The following is a 17,248-nucleotide window of genomic DNA, read 5'->3' as shown; positions in this document are numbered from 1 at the left end:
AATCTATATGCCCAGATATCATCAAATAGGTATTTGATACCATATGGATCTGCTGTCATACAATCAAGGTGAAATGGTATATTTTTTCGGAAAAAAATAGCAACCCCCCTAGACTTGCGGGTAAAAGGTGCTTAATAGACTTGGGAAATCCAATTCGCTCTCAACCTGCGCTGCTCATTTACACTAATGTGCGTTTCCTGAAGAAAAATCCTTGACCAAATTTGATGTGGAGTCGAGACGACTCAACGTTTTTGAACGGCTTCTTCGGCATATTGTCGCATACACTTAACTGGTTAAGCTCCTTGTGTGTGAAGTCATTCCCGAGGCTGATAAAATTAAGTACGAGACTGTGAAAATAACAATTTTAAATATCGGCACGGAGGAGCCCCTGAAAGCATGTCTACTCCATGCGCTGCTCACTAGTGACCCCCTATATCACATTTGTTTAGTTGGATATTGGATGTGAAAAGAAGGAAATGGTTCTTCCATAACATTGCACTTTAGATGTGTGTGAATTTCCCACACCAGGGGTAATTTATATAGTTCTATTTTATAGCAATCGATTACCTATTCAAAAAATGTTCTATGTTCTATGCAAAATGTAAAATGTTCTATTAAAGAAAAGATAGAAAATAAATATTTGTGTGTGCTGTAAAGTGGTTAGAAAAAATGAAATCGGTATCTGCTGGTCAAACTCAATGAAAAATCGGAAATCGGAATCGGCCTAAAAATTGTAATCGGTGCATCTCTACTTTTAACCTGTCCAAAATGTCTGCTGAGGGCACCCTGGGTCACCTCTTTTGGTCCTGCCTATCCAATGTTTATGACTGTGATATTGTACTAGAACCGTGTACTGCGGTTTTCGGCAGGATCAGTCATCTAAAAATGTTGCACCACCTAACAATATGCAATATGGCATGATTATTGCCAAACGTAATATTTTAACATTGTGGAAAAGTGAGGATGTTCCCTCTTTTAAGACCTGGCTAGCAGAGATATCCAACTTGCTACATATGGAGAAAGTACAATTGTCTCTCTCAACATTGTAACCTTTGACGAAATGTGGCAACCATTTTTGTTTTATCTATCAAGAATGTCCTAAAATGCTTGATTTTCACTTGGTGACTGTGTCAACTGGTTTTACTGTTTTTCAGAAGAGCAACCTTTCTTTCTTTTACTTATTTATTTTATTTGAGCCTGTGTTTGTACATGTATATATAATGTATGCATACTTTGTTACAATATTTTCTTTTTCATTTAGCTATTAATTGTTCGTCTACTGTTATTGTTTTTTGCTTGTCTATGGGTATGTTACTTATGGAAGCAAAGCCATCACCTAGACCAAACTCTTTTATTACTGTAGACGTATTGCCATTCTATCTGGTCAAAGGTTGGGCAGGATGACCTGTGGGAGTTTGGTGACAAGGCTGTGGTTTTTCCACCCAGGCCAAGATCTCTTTGTCTGTGTCCACATGTGCCACATGTGTGTCTTGTCTCCAGAGGTCAGCTTAATCTGAGGCCTTTTTGGTTAAAATCAGGTTTAACACAACTGCAGGTCCCAACAGTCCCCCTTTTGGCTCTGAAGAGCGGTTGAGTCCCGATCTTTGGAGCAACCAAGGACCATACAGTTCATGGGAGAAAGGGTTAACTGATAGTAACAAAGTCCAAGCATTCCTGGGAATGAGAAATAGTTCACATGTTTATAGTGTTCATAGGTTGGCTGAGGCTATGGTGTCTGGGCAGACAGTGGGCTAAGGTAGCATCTGGGCAGATGACTTCTAGCTGTAGCTAAACACAAAATGTTTAAACAAAACACGATCCTTCAAATAACAGGTAAGCAATGAATTATCCCATGTACAATCATTGCTGCTGTTTCAATATGACATTAACCCAAAACATAGTGAAACAAAATTGAAGGAAGAAGGAAAGAAAAGTAAAGTAGTTAGGGGTTAACAGGTTCACTCCAGAAAATAATTGGAGTTCGCCAGTGTATGTACATGTGACTGTGTGCATGTACATGTGGACTGGTGCATGTATGTTTTACTGTCAAAACAAATACTCAATATAGATTCTAGTCTATACATTCTTCTGATGCGAAGGTCAAAAATGACTCCTCTCTCTCGTTCTTTTGAGGTACAGAAATTTGTGATTGCACTGCCAAGACTACACACAATACGGTTAGTAGCAGATTTATGGGTCTACAATGAGGTCCCTGGAAACCAGGCCGGCTGGCATCCTTTTAAGGCTCGAGTTTGTTGACTGAAGAGCTTCCTTCTCTACCGATGCTTCGCATTAGATCTCTCACTACTCGCACCTGGGTTGTGTTTCTGTGACACCTGACAGTCTAAAGCACGCACTGTGTTTTTGAGGAGCAGAATGGAACTTGACAGTAAAATGGTATCCTGAAAGGAATTTTACTACCGAAGCGAGGTAGTTTGATTACTGTTTGGAAAAGTTTAGGATGGGAGTGCATGTCAACAGAGTGAGGTGAGGCATGCAGCTATTCCTATGACTCAACTGGTTTGCGTTTTTATCCTCTTGGGGGGAAGCCTCCCTCCCCCTTTTCCTGGGCGTGAGGGCCGCATGTTGAATCGGTCTGGCTGAACATGTAGTTCAGGAGCAGAACCGTGGCTGTGATGGCTGTGCAGTTGGGCGCTGAGAGGCATTCAACCCGCATGGTGAGACTGCACGTGACGGTGAGGAGGTACTGGTTACCTCGCCCAGTTCTGGTTACTGGGCCGATCAAGTTTACCTGGAGGTGGGGCCTTTCCCTGTAGTACAGAGAAGGCGCCTGCTCCAGCCACCTTGAGGAGAGTCTGCGGGGACTCTGCAAAAGATGGTGAGTCAGGTGGGCCCAAGTAATGGTGCAGGTCTGGACTGATGGCAGGATTCTTTGGCCAAGGTGATATAGGCACGTCTGTGGGTGTGGCGCCATTAAAGGGTGCACCTTCAACCATACAGGTGCTGTGCAGTCCGTTGCTTGTGTTCAGCGAGCAAAGGGAAAACCTGTGAGTGTTGGTTGAGTCAAGGCTGCCAGACTGCGGCGGCTGTGTGCTCGCTGGCGGCAAGGAAGAGTCAGAGCCAAGATCAGGCTCTGGAAGAATCATGGCCATTTGCTCATGAATGACGGTGACTTGTCCGTCTGGGGCTGGCAGACTGCCTGCAGGATGAAGTGGCTTCAGGGTGTCGACCTGAGCCTGACTGTGTCCACGGTGGCAGTCAGTGAGTGGGCCCGGTCTCAGGTGGTTGTGACCGGTGCCCAAGTTACACAGATGTGAATAGGATGCACAAGAGTCATCCTCTGGGGTGTGATATCGACCAAAACAGGTTTTGTGATGGCCGATTTATCTGGCAGGTAGGTGGGAATGCTACCACTAAATGCTACGGCTAGTACTGGTGTTCTGAGGGGGAGCACTATTTTAACGACTTCTGCAGAAGTGTTAGAATGTGTCTGACTTATCCTGGAGCAGACTTATCCAGCAAGGCTAGGGTGCTCACACCCCCTTTTGCCCCTGCTGCGGTATCTGTACCGTGGGCGTTGCCCTTGTGGGCAGGGTCTCCCCAGGACGTCAGGGGAGGGGTTTGTGAGGCGCTAGGCGTCGTGGTTTCAGGGAGCACTCTGGGCTTCTCTAGGTCCCCTCCCTCGTCTGGTTCTGCTGATGAGGAACCAGTGTCAGGTCCCTTTGAGGAGTCTGACAGTTCTGCTGGATACAGACCTTGTTTTGGGGATGGACATGTGTTGTCCGAGTCATCGGGAGCTCCCTCCCCCTTTCGTGGGGGCAGAGTCCAGGCAGAGTGTGGCTTTGAGCTACACAAAGTATCCATCGCGGTGAATGAAAGTTTTGATCCACTGTTACCGCACGTTACCGCGGTTTTGGAAGATTTCTTCCTCTTTAACGAGTGGAGAAGATCTGGTTTCTTCAGGAAGCAGGATGTTGCAATTAGAAATTAGCTGGGGTGTCTCCTTGAAGAGTGGAGCACCTGTTTCCAGCAAACGGGCCGATAGAGGCTCTTGATAACTCTTAATTATGACCAGCTCTGACACCTCCCTACTGGAGTTCACTAGGCTGCTAGCCGTGGTCTCTGAGTAGACCAAAGTGACTGTAGGCGGGAGGGGCGCCAAGTAGATTCCTCCAGGTCGGCTGGACCGTTGGATGTGGTAGGAGGGTCAGGCCCAGGGTCCAGGGCAGAATCACGTGATTCTTGGACATGCGAAGGTGTCAGTTTACTTACCCATTCCGTGGGGTCAAACTGGACACTCTTTCGGGGTCGGAGAGTATCATGCAGCCAAGGTTCGATCTGGCGGGTGCTCAGATCATGTTTTTGGAGCCGGCGGTGGCCGTTAGAAACATCATAAGAATCATAGTCACTCAGTTGAGGACAGCTCCTCCCCTTTGGCAGTGGGGACGGAGTCTGATCAAAGCGGGACGGCGAGCTTTGTGGCTCGTACCGTTTGGCAGTGGACGGAACTCTGATTCTACCTGTGTTTCTCTGATGTTGCAAGACACCCCTCCCCCTTTTGGCAGGGGAGTGGTACTCTGTCCTCCGAGGGGGAGGAGCTGAAGAAGAAGATGATTCTCTCCTGGGAAGGTGAGGAAGAGGGTTTTCTCCCCCAAGGTGGTGGAGAAGAACAAGATTGGTCTCTCCGAGGAGGAGGACGAAAAGAGGATGATGAACGGTCTCTTCTCTGGGAAGAAGACAAGTGGGTTCCTCGCCGAGGTGGCAGAGAAGAAGAATGGCGTCTCTGACTGTGAGGAGACCAAGGAGGAGGAGAATAGAACGCTGTTCTTTGCTCGGCACACCGGAGCTGTGCCGACAGATCCTCACGGCTCTCCTCTAACCAAGAGATCTCATCACGCCTGGCTTGGACTCTCTGTCTAAGCCACGACGTTTTGCGCTGCTCAGCTTCATAGGTGTTCTGCAGCTGTGCGAGCTGTGCTTGGAGGACAGCGCGTTGCCAATGGGCTCTGCTCTGATAGATGAGCACCAATTGACCAAGCAAGCCTTGTATGGAAGCTTTTAGCATCCACGACGGCTGTGCAATGTAAGATAATAGATCCTGGAGTATCTCATCGCAGGTAGCTTCATAACCATCAAGGTTATTCCTATCCTCTACGGAGTCTAGGATGAGACAAGCGACCACATTCTGCAGGACTGTGTCGGTTGGCTCATTGGAAGCTTTCGCTCCCAGCCTCTGGTCATCAAAGCAACTCATTTTACCTCTTTAGTAAACAGATTGCTACCAGGGCTAAATTCCTTTGTGGTGACAAAGGGAACTAACTGTGAAAAAGTTGACGCAAGGAGCAGGTGAAAGGCTTTTAACCTGTGGTTCCTTAGCTTTAAGTGTTGACTGCTAATTAAGCTAATTACTACAACCTAATCCTGTCAGAGGTCACACACCTCAGGTGAGTAATAGCTGTTACTGTCAAAAATCAGAGTGTTAGTCAGGGATTTTAAGATCAAGTAGAACGTGAAAATGTTATCTAGACAACAAAGAATACTAACCAATGTACACACTGAAAATTTCACAAACCACAACTGAATGTATGCTTGGCAGGTAGCAAAAAAACTCTCATTCAGTACAGTAGCTAACTTCTTCCCAGCGGGGGAGAAAAGCAATGTAGAATTTACAGTTTTAAACCAGGCTACATAGTCAAACACAACATATATCAACAGTATCGTGATTCAAATTCACAGAAAATAATGGGACACGCGGTCCCGATCACAGATTAATAATCAGACGTGCACCCGTAGCACATTATTAATCGAACACCTTAATGGTAAACAATGGCAACATTAGCCTTTACACATTAATAAACATACTATGTTCTGTCTCTGCCCAGAACACTAAGCCTTACTGTATGTTGTCGTCCATCAGTCCATAGGTTTCCACGGAAAAATGGAACCAAGTTAATCACTCGTCAATGATTAACTAGAAATTCCTCCTCGGGGCAGTGGAGGGAAAAACAGTTCAGGTCGACTGTTTACGAAAACGGTGTCTCTGTTTTCTTCTAGAGAACGGTGTCCTCTCCTGCAGTTTTGAACACACGAGGTGTGTGTTTCAGATCCAAGAAATCCGCCTTTTGTCCGGAAAATAGACCAATTTGGCACAAGCTTGTCGTGCTGACCTGTCTTCAACCGGAGTTGAGGTGGAAAGCAAAGATTCAGTGGTGATTGAGGCTTTTGTTCCTTCAGTCAGCTGGTTGGACCCCTGTTGTGTCCAGTGACCGTTGACCAATAGGAATTCACAGTTTAGACTTCCAGCAGTTTGAAACCCTCTTTCCTCGTGGAGTTCTCACATATGTGCGACATTCCAGAATGCTACAGCTACATGCAGACCTTTCTTTGTTTAAGAAAGGCACATGTTTATCAGAGGTCAGAGAGCCTTCAGGCTATGGCTTTTTACATGTAGCCTTATTGTTTAAGATCATAATGTTTAACTCTTACTTCCTGATGGTCCCAACACCTGTAGCTGAGGTGCTAACGAATAACATGGTATCCAAACCATTCACCATTTCCAGAGGCTGTCGACAGGGATCACCTCTCTCTCCTCTCCTCTTTGCAATTTCCATTGAGCCTTTTGCAATTGCAGTTAGGAAACATATGGGCATAACAGGTATTACTGTTGGTTAAGTAGAACATAAAATTGCCTTGTTTGCAGATGATGTTCTGCTGTTTTTAAAACACCTCAGTAACTCTATCCCTGCTTTACTGCTTTATGTCATATGAGGAGGTGTTCATACATTTCATATATCTAGAAAAGGAATTTCATTTTCATTTCTCAAAATAACTCTTTAGATATGCTATCTTTCTCAATATTAGAGAGGGAAGTGGTAAAAGACTGTTATAATAGATGCTTAATTTCACTACTATATGACATTATAGTGTCAGGGTCACAGGATTCCTCAGATAACAAACTTGAAGCATGGAAGAAGGATTTAAAAGAGGACATCCATGTGAATGATTGGATGGAGGCGTGCAAGGAAGCTCAAACCCAAACAGTAAATGTCAGATTGAAACTATTGCAATATAAATGGTTGATGTGAACTTACATAACTCCCACCACATTACACAAATATAATGAAAATATCCCGGACACATGTGTTAAATGTATCACATTTAAAGGCACTCTATACCATTGCATTTGGGAATGTGAACATATAATGACATTTTGGAAGGATGTGAAATGCATGATAGATAAAATCCTGAATATCTATATAACAATTTCTGCAAAATTATTTATTTTACATTTATACCCTCTAAACATGCCACTGAAGAATAAGGAATATGCATTCATAGACATGTGTCTATTACAAGCAAAGCGTTTTATTGCTTTACAATGGAAGAACACAAAGGCACCAACTATAGTTAACTGGTTGAAAGAAATGGCATAAGTATGTCTATGGAAAAGGTAACTTATATTGTGAAGGGTAAATATAGGAGGTTTGAGGAAATCTGGAATCCTTTCTTATTCTTTCTTGAACATGGTGGAAATGATGTACCAATGGCTGATTGAGAAGCTGTGTCAAATCTAATAGGATGTGATGAGAAACTTTTAGTTATTGTTACTTTTATTTTTTTTTTTTTATAGATTTGTTTTTATTAACAAAAGCTCTTACAAAATATTAATGGTGTGTAGCAAGGATATAGTTTGATACATTGAAAATCGTATTTTACAAAAGGAACATACATAAATGTATAACCTTATAGACACACCGTACAAGGATAATGATTTTTGATTTTTGAACATCAGAAGAGATAACAGGAAAAAAGAAAAAAGCTAAGTAAATAAAATCAATGCAAAACAAAAACACAAATATTACACAAACTTTTCCCATCCCACCCCCACCCTCATCCCTTGTATGGTTCTCAGTTTCCTTTCATTTATATATATATCTACACAGTCTATATACAGTTTATACATACACCCATCTGTATACATACATATCTATATAAATCTAGACATTACTCACAACAAATGCATCAATGAGGAAATTATACAAGACAAACTGCAGAGGGCTAATTTAAAGCCGGTCCAGGAGGGCTCACACTAGCATGGTCAGCCAAGTCCAGAGAAGGCAGAATGTCTGTGAAGGGGCCCCAGATTTCTCCAAAGGCTGCATGCTTCCCTCTCACATTATATAATATCTTTTCAGGTGTGCAGTAAGACACAAACTCATTAATCCAGTGTCTTACTGATGGTGAATTCTCATTTTTCCAGTTGATCAAAATACATTTTTTTACTGCAGTGCTCGCAAGTAAGATAAAGTATTTCTTGTAGTAGTTCACATTAATGGAGCTTGTGTCCCCCAGGATCCATAGTTTGGGTCCTTTTCAATTTGACTTCCTATTACCCTTGAGATTAATTCAATGACACGTTTCCAAAATTCTTCTATCATTGGGCAACTCCACAAGTGACCGATGGTGATCTTATGATCACCATCGGTCACTTTACATCTCTGACATTTGGAGGAAATGTTGCTGTCAATTTTATGTAACTTGTAAGGGGTGTAGTATGTCCTATGAAATATATTAAATTGAATTTGCCTGTGTTTTGTGGAGGTTAGCACAGTCTGTGCTTGTTCCAATAGACGACACCAATCTGCCTCCTCATAAATACAGCCTAGGTCTTTTCCCCTTTTGTAGATGTTTTATCATAAACAGGTAACTTTCCATTGATGATACCGTATATAGAAGATATTATTCCTTTTGTTGATCCGTGTAATTTGTTACATAGGTGGGTTTCAAGAGGAGTTTCTTTTGGGATATATGGGAATGTTTCTTTGGATTTCTCCTTAACCCAGTCTCTAATTTGTAGGAATTTGAAGAAACTATCTTTGGGAAGGTTGAATTTTTCATTTAATTGTTGGAAGTTAGCGAATGTATCATTAATGTATAAGTCAGCAACTGTTTGGATTTCTCTTTCCCTCCACCCCCGCAACACTGAGTCAGCTATGTGGTGTGAGAGGTTGGGATTACCCCACAAAGGTGCCCTTCTGAGAAAAGAAATATTTGTGTCGAGAAGTGAGTGAGATTCTTGCCAAGCAGCAAATGTGTTCAGTATTATTGAGTTGTTTGTGAGTGTGGCTAAATATTTTTTTGTGCCTAAGAATGGAATATTCTTTAAAGGCATAGATTTCATCTCATGTTGTTCTATTGGGACCCATCTAACCTCACTGTTCTCTGCATGCAGCCAGATCCAAATTGATCTGTACTGAGAAGCAAGATAATAATTCCTAAAATTTGGTAAGTTAAGTCCTCCCCTTGAGTATGGAGCCTGTAGAGAGATGAGTTTGACCCTAGGGTTTTTTCTTTGCCATATAAAAGTAGTTATAATTTTGTGAAGCTCTTTGAAGAAACTCTTGGGAACATTCATCGGGAGACATTGAAATAGGTAAATAAACTTAGGCAAAATGTTCATTTTAATAGTATTAATTCTGCCTGTGAGAGACAGTGGGAGATCAATCCATCTTTGAAAGTTAAGTTTGGTTTGTTCCAATAATTTTATATAGTTCTGTTTAAATATATGCTCATCCGATTTACCAATTTGTATACCCAAATATTTGAAACCAATGTTGCACCATTTTAATGGGTCAGTGAGAGCTCTAATATTCTGTCCTGTATATTTAGTGGTAAGATCTCGCTTTTAGTGTAATTTAATGTATACCCTGAAACTGCACTATATTCTTTAAGGCATTTCAATAGAGGGGGTACTGATGTCTGTGGATCGGTTATATATAATAGGAGATCATCTGCATACAGGGAAAGTTTATGTTCACTTGTGCCAAATTTAATTCCTGCTATGGAGGTGTTAGAGCGGATGGCAATGGCTAATGGTTCAATTGCAAGTGCAAAGAGCAGGGGGGAGCTTGGACAGCCTTGCCTGCACCCTCTGGATAATAAGAAAGTTTTAGATAGAATGTCATTTGTTAAAATATTAGCTTTGGGGGCATTAAAAATTGTTTTAACATATTGAGTGAATTTCTCTCCAAAGCCCATAGCCTCCAGAGTCCGAAACAGAAAGCTTGGTTCAATCCTGTCAAATGCTTTGTTTGCATCCATAGACATTATTAGCATAGGATTTTGACTTCTTTGAGCGGTGTTCAGTATGTGGAGCAGTCGCCGCACATTATCTGCTCCATACCTGTTTTTAACGAAGCCTGTTTGGCCGCCGTGTATTATCTTTGGTATAACATCTTCCAGTCTGAGAGCAATTAGTTTGGATAGTATCTTATAATCTGCATTTAAGAGGGTGAGGGGTCTGTATGAGTCACATTTCTGTTTGTCCTTACCCGTTTTTGGAAGCAGTGTGATTGTTGCGATTTCCAACGAGTCTGGTCATTTTTTATTTTCTAGAGCTTCTTGAATCATGTTCACGAGTGGAATTAATAATTTTTTTGAAAAGGCCTTATAATACTCGACAGGGAAGCTGTCTGGCCCGGGAGTCTTGTTATTTTGTAAAGAGTTAATGGCTTGGAGTACCTCCGTTTCTGATATATCTGCATCAAGCAGATCTCTATCTTTCTTGTAATTTGGGAAGGGTTATTCCATCCAGGAACCTTTTTGCTCCAATATTCTCAGCGTCCTGCCCAGTTTTATATAAATCTTCGTAAAATTGTTTGAATTCTGCATTTGTGGATGGTGATTTATCAAGGAGTCTGCCATGCTCTGTTAATATTGAATGTAAAATTTATCAGATGTTTCCTTTTTAATTTGCCAAGCCAAGAGTTTACTTGTTTTGTTTCTGAATTCATAATAGTGATATCTAGTTCTGGCCATAGCTGCTTCCTCTTTGTTGGTACATAGATTATTATATTGCATCCTTGTTTGTGTTAGTGTATTAAGGTGTTCTTCCTTTTTGGTGGTAATGTATTCCTGTTCCTGCTTTTTAATATCTCTTTCCAATTTGGTCAGTCTCTCCCTAATTTGTTTTACCTTGTGGGCACTGTATGACAAAATTTGACCTCTCATATAGGCTTTAAGAACCTCCCAAATGTTGGCATGTGAGGATGAATTTGCATTGGCATCAAGAAATATTTCAATATTGGTAGTCATATACGAAATAAATTCAGGGTCTTTCAACATGTAATTTTTAAATCTCCACCTGCGGGTTGTGGGCTGTGGAGTATCAATCATCCAGGAGAGTTTGATGGGATTATGATCTGAGAAGGTAGCTGCTAGATAGGAGCATTCTATCACTGTGGTTATCATATCTAGTGGCACCAGGAACATATCAATTCTAGAGTGTGTATTATGCGAAGGTGAAAAGAAAGAGAAATCCCTCTGGTTTGGATAGAGATTTCGCCACACGTCAATTATGCCTATGTCTCTCATACCTTGGTTTAGTGCTATTGCCGCCTTTGATAATGAAGATGTTTTGGGTAATGATCGATCCAAAAGAGGGTTTAAGACCAAATTAAAGTCTCCACCCACAATACATTGGCCCCCAATTGTAGCCAGTTTCATAATCAGATTGTTAAAGAACAACAGGTCATCATAATTGGGTCCATATATATTCACTAAGGATATCTTGTTCCTATTTATTTCACAATCTACAAGCAAAAATCTGCCGTTTTTATCCTTCTCAACTGAATTTAATTTAAAGTTCAGGTGTTTATTAATGAGCAAGGCGACACCTCTTGCTTTTGAGGAGTAGGAAGAGTAGAAAACATTACCCACCCAGTCTCTGCGTAATTTTAAATGTTCAGAGTCAGTGAGGTGGCTCTCTTGGATAAAAGCAATATCTTTATTCTGCCTCTTTAAATATGTCAACATTTTCTTCCTCTTAATTGGTGAGTTGACCCCTCTTATATTCCAAGATATACATGTTAACTTACCCATAATATAAGTTCTTCATATAGATGTCTCAGAAGGATAAGTAGTATACTATTCAGCTCTAAGGATGTCTGGTTACATTCCTGCATTGAGATTAGAGGTAGTAAAATAACGAACATGGGTATAATGATAAGACTGAATCTGGACCTGAGAGTAATCTGGATAAGTAAAAGTTTTAGTTTTAGTGAGAGACCATACATAACCCCAAAACATTAAAGTAAAAACCTGCCTAATAAAACCCCTGTAACAAAAACACATTAGGTAGGTAACTCTGTAGAGCAACAGTGGTGGCTCCAGCAACTGCTGAAAATGTAAAACTGGCCACTCATAACAGTTTGCATATGGGAAAGTTTTCAATTTTACAATATTAAAGATAAAGCAGAATTATGTAAGGGATAGAGAGGTTGGTTAAGTGAAGTGTGATCCCATTCTACCATTGGGGTGTTAACCATAACATCACGCTCATTAACCTGCGCGCAGGGTCTACAGTTTATCATCAGTCGTGGCCCCAGTTATTTTGAACATTTGAAGATAACAGGATTAGGTTATCATGGCGTAGCTTGAATCACAACCCTTCTCATCCCTTCTCATCATTGTCTATAACGGTGGAGTGTGTACTGCAGTCACTTTGGTTAGTTTTCTTTCAAAAAACGTTGCACTTCGGCTGGAGTGGAGAAAAACTTGACGGTTCCCAGATGTTTGATGCGAAGCTGGGCTGGGAAGATCAGCGCGTATTCCACCTCCTTCTCTCGCAGCGACCGCTTCACATCACGGAACTCGTCTCTCCTACGCTGCAGTCTGCGCTGTAATCAGGGTAGAACGATATCCTTTTGTTCTCGTATGTCATCTCTCCTTTACTTCTGGCCAGTCAAAGGGCTTTTTCCTTATCTCTGAAGTTCAGGAATTTGGCGATGAGGGTCTGTCCGACTTCTTCCCGATGCGGTGCGCTCTTTCCTGGATGACAGGTGAGGTGAAGTTATCGGTACCCAGGATTTGCGGTATAAACTTTTCTAAAAATACGGTATCACGACCCTCTGCTTGTTCTGGCACATTTATTATCCTGATGTTAGATCTCCTGCTGCGGTTTTCTAAGTTGTCAGTTTTGTCTTTGAGGTGCGTTATCAGTTTCTCCATTTCGCCAACACGGTCGCGCGTATCTTTGATATTGTCTTCATTTGTACTCACTCGTGTCTGTATCTCCTCAACCTGTTCCGCCAGCGTAGAGAGTGAGGACTCGATTTTCGTTAATGTTGTTTGTATGTCGGCTGTTTTCTTATGTTTCTCGATATGTTTTTCCCAATATGTTTTGTGAGGTCGTCTTTAGTTTCTTGAATAGCATCGAGAAGTTTGCTGAAGGATGTTTCTTTTTCCCCGTCCGCCATGTTGGTTACAGCGTGCAGGTGTCGCGAAGTTTGAGTTGTAGTTTTCTTTCGCTTTTTGTGTCAAAAATTGTAGCTTGCCATACAAAAGTGTTCTTAATGGCTTTGCCTCTTGCAAACAAATTAAAGTGATGAGAGGTTAAATCAGGATAAAGGCAGATGCTAGGTACCACCACCGAAAGCTCACAAACACACGTCTGCACTCCTCCGTTGCATCCGGGAACTCCGTTATTGTTACTTTTATGCATTTTTTTTATTTTTTATTATTCTTAATGTCTCTGTCCTTTACATTTATGTTTTCCTTAAGTGCCAAACATGTTTTACATGTATGTACTGAATTGAACTAAAACTCTGAATACTGAATTGATTATGTCAATAAAAATATTGATGATGAAAAAAATAAATATACATATATATTTATTTTTTCATCAATAAACACACATAGGATATATATATATATATTTTTTTTTTTTTTTTTTTTCACATAGGAGCAATAAACTCTATATATAAAGTTTATTGATCCTATGTGTGTTTTTTTTATTTATCATTGCACAGCTGAGTTCATGCTTGCTATTGCTCCATTATAGTCTAAGTCAGAGATCTTCAACCCCTAGGGGGTCCTCAGAGTGCAGGGGGGCCACCAAAATATTGTTAATTTTTTATTTATTTTTTAAAATTAAAACGTCTTAACATAAATCCAACATTAGCAATATAAATCAGCATATTTGTGGAAAAAAACATTATTGATAGGCTTACTGGCCTATAGGTAAGGTAGTCACTAAGGTAGCATCCATAGATCCAGTTCATCATAAGGATTCTGTGTGACACATGTATGTTATCATTAAAACATGATTTTAAAACCATGCCAACAATTATTATTTGATTATTAGCATAAAAACATCACTAAAATGTATGTATAAAGGCTTTAGGCCGCCCTACACGTTATTGTAGACCCAGTTTAATACGGAACTTCTGAACAATGTAGTAGGGGGCCCGCTCCGTCTCTCTTTCAGTTAAGGGGTCCTTGGCTTAAAAAAAGTTGAAGACCCCTGGTATAAGTTAGATAAAGTGCATTCAACAAAGATTTTAAGATACAGTAAAATACGTAAGAGAGTCTTGTCTAGACAAGCTGTTTTCAAATAAACACAGAATACCAAAACCAAAAGTGTGATTGTAAACTAATGTGACCTGCCTCTGCACATCTTCAAGATGCAACAAGATAATGTGAGTCAATTTTGATGTTAACGTTACTTCTAATTATTTTTACCTAAAATCTCAAGTTTAACCGTGCACAATCAGTTACAGTAGCCTATATCGTCTTATCTCTTTGATAAGCAATGCATCTTGGGAGTTGTAGTTGACTTCTCTCATTGTATACAGCCTAGTATGTTTGGCTTAAATTATTTTATCAGAGAACCAAATATGTTCCAACACATTGCTGTGGTACTTGCTCTTACTATAAATAAAACCAGAACTCACAGAGAACAGCCTTTATTCCATTATTTCAATAAACAGGGGCAGTGGTGGCCTAAAGGTTAGAGATGCAAGCTTGTGACCAGAAGGTCGTCGGTTCAATCCCCAAACTAACAGGATAAATCTGGGTGGGGAAAGTGAAAGAACAGCGCTTGTCCCTCCCCCATCACCACCACTGAGGTGCCCTTGAGCAAGGCCCTTAACCTCCAACCGCTCCAGTGGAGCTGCTCAGTGGCCTGCTCTTTAGTTTCTTGAATAGCATCGAGAAGTTTGCTGAAGGATGTTTCTTTTTCCCCGTCCGCCATGTTGGTTACAGCGTGCAGGTGTCGCGAAGTTTGAGTTGTAGTTTTCTTTCGCTTTTTGTGTCAAAAATTGTAGCTTGCCATACAAAAGTGTTCTTAATGGCTTTGCCTCTTGCAAACAAATTAAAGTGATGAGAGGTTAAATCAGGATAAAGGCAGATGCTAGGTACCACCACCGAAAGCTCACGAACACACGTCTGCACTCCTCCGTTGCATCCGGGAACTCCGTTATTGTTACTTTTATGCATTTTTTTATTTTTATTATTCTTAATGTCTCTGTCCTTTACATTTATGTTTTCCTTAAGTGCCAAACATGTTTTACATGTATGTACTGAATTGAACTAAAACTCTGAATACTGAATTGATTATGTCAATAAAAATATTGATGATGAAAAAACCCACAAAAACACACATAGGATATATATATATATATATATATATATATATATATATATATATATATATATATATATATATATATATATATTTTCACATAGGAGCAATAAACTCTATATATAAAGTTTATTGATCCTATGTGTGTTTTTTTTATTTATCATTGCACAGCTGAGTTCATGCTTGCTATTGCTCCATTATAGTCTAAGTCAGAGATCTTCAACCCCTAGGGGGTCCTCAGAGTGCAGGGGGGCCACCAAAATATTGTTAATTTTTTATTTATTTTTTAAAATTAAAACGTCTTAACATAAATCCAACATTAGCAATATAAATCAGCATATTTGTGGAAAAAAACATTATTGATAGGCTTACTGGCCTATAGGTAAGGTAGTCACTAAGGTAGCATCCATAGATCCAGTTCATCATAATGATTCTGTGTGACACATGTATGTTATCATTAAAACATGATTTTAAAACCATGCCAACAATTATTATTTGATTATTAGCATAAAAACATCACTAAAATGTATGTATAAAGGCTTTAGGCCGCCCTACACGTTATTGTAGACCCAGTTTAATACGGAACTTCTGAACAATGTAGTAGGGGGCCCGCTCCGTCTCTCTTTCAGTTAAGGAGTCCTTGGCTTAAAAAAAGTTGAAGACCCCTGGTATAAGTTAGATAAAGTGCATTCAACAAAGATTTTAAGATACAGTAAAATACGTAAGAGAGTCTTGTCTAGACAAGCTGTTTCAAATAAACACAGAATACCAAAACCAAAAGTGTGATTGTAAACTAATGTGACCTGCCTCTGCACATCTTCAAGATGCAACAAGATAATGTGAGTCAATTTTGATGTTAACGTTACTTCTAATTATTTTTACCTAAAATCTCAAGTTTAACCGTGCACAATCAGTTACAGTAGCCTATATCGTCTTATCTCTTTGATAAGCAATGCATCTTGGGAGTTGTAGTTGACTTCTCTCATTGTATACAGCCTAGTATGTTTGGCTTAAATTATTTTATCAGAGAACCAAATATGTTCCAACACATTGCTGTGGTACTTGCTCTTACTATAAATAAAACCAGAACTCACAGAGAACAGCCTTTATTCCATTATTTCAATAAACAGGGGCAGTGGTGGCCTAAAGGTTAGAGATGCAAGCTTGTGACCAGAAGGTCGTCGGTTCAATCCCCAGACTAACAGGATAAATTTGGGTGGGGAAAGTGAAAGAACAGCGCTTGTCCCTCCCCCATCACCACCACTGAGGTGCCCTTGAGCAAGGCCCTTAACCTCCAACCGCTCCAGTGGAGCTGCTCAGTGGTCTGCTCTTTAGTTTCTTGAATAGCATCGAGAAGTTTGCTGAAGGATGTTTCTTTTTCCCCGTCCGCCATGTTGGTTACAGCGTGCAGGTGTCGCGAAGTTTGAGTTGTAGTTTTCTTTCGCTTTTTGTGTCAAAAATTGTAGCTTGCCATACAAAAGTGTTCTTAATGGCTTTGCCTCTTGCAAACAAATTAAAGTGATGAGAGGTTAAATCAGGATAAAGGCAGATGCTAGGTACCACCACCGAAAGCTCACGAACACACGTCTGCACTCCTCCGTTGCATCCGGGAACTCCGTTATTGTTACTTTTATGCATTTTTTTTATTTTTTATTATTCTTAATGTCTCTGTCCTTTACATTTATGTTTTCCTTAAGTGCCAAACATGTTTTACATGTATGTACTGAATTGAACTAAAACTCTGAATACTGAATTGATTATGTCAATAAAAATATTGATGATGAAAAAACCCACAAAAACACACATAGGATATATATATATATATATATATATATATATATATATATATATATATATATATATATA

The 17,248-nt window shown here is 40.3% G+C and overlaps 1 protein-coding gene across 1 annotated transcript; it reads right to left on the bottom strand.

Moving 5' to 3' along the window:
* Positions 1–4,062: 4,062 nt before the first annotated feature.
* Positions 4,063–5,376, bottom strand: LOC118493010 (serine/arginine repetitive matrix protein 1-like). The gene is made up of 2 exons (XM_035991019.1): positions 4,660–5,376; positions 4,063–4,559 (listed from the first exon to the last, which is right to left on the bottom strand). Exons 1-2 carry the CDS (start codon positions 5,213–5,215, stop codon positions 4,063–4,065), a joined length of 1,053 nt encoding a protein of 350 aa, XP_035846912.1. The 5' UTR covers positions 5,216–5,376.
* Positions 5,377–17,248: the final 11,872 nt, after the last annotated feature.

This window comes from Sander lucioperca, chromosome 13 (assembly GCF_008315115.2).
Source record: "Sander lucioperca isolate FBNREF2018 chromosome 13, SLUC_FBN_1.2, whole genome shotgun sequence".
Taxonomy (NCBI): Eukaryota; Metazoa; Chordata; class Actinopteri; order Perciformes; family Percidae; genus Sander; species Sander lucioperca.
The sequence above is the reverse complement of the archived record's forward strand: the minus strand, read 5'-3'. Positions and strand labels throughout refer to the sequence as shown.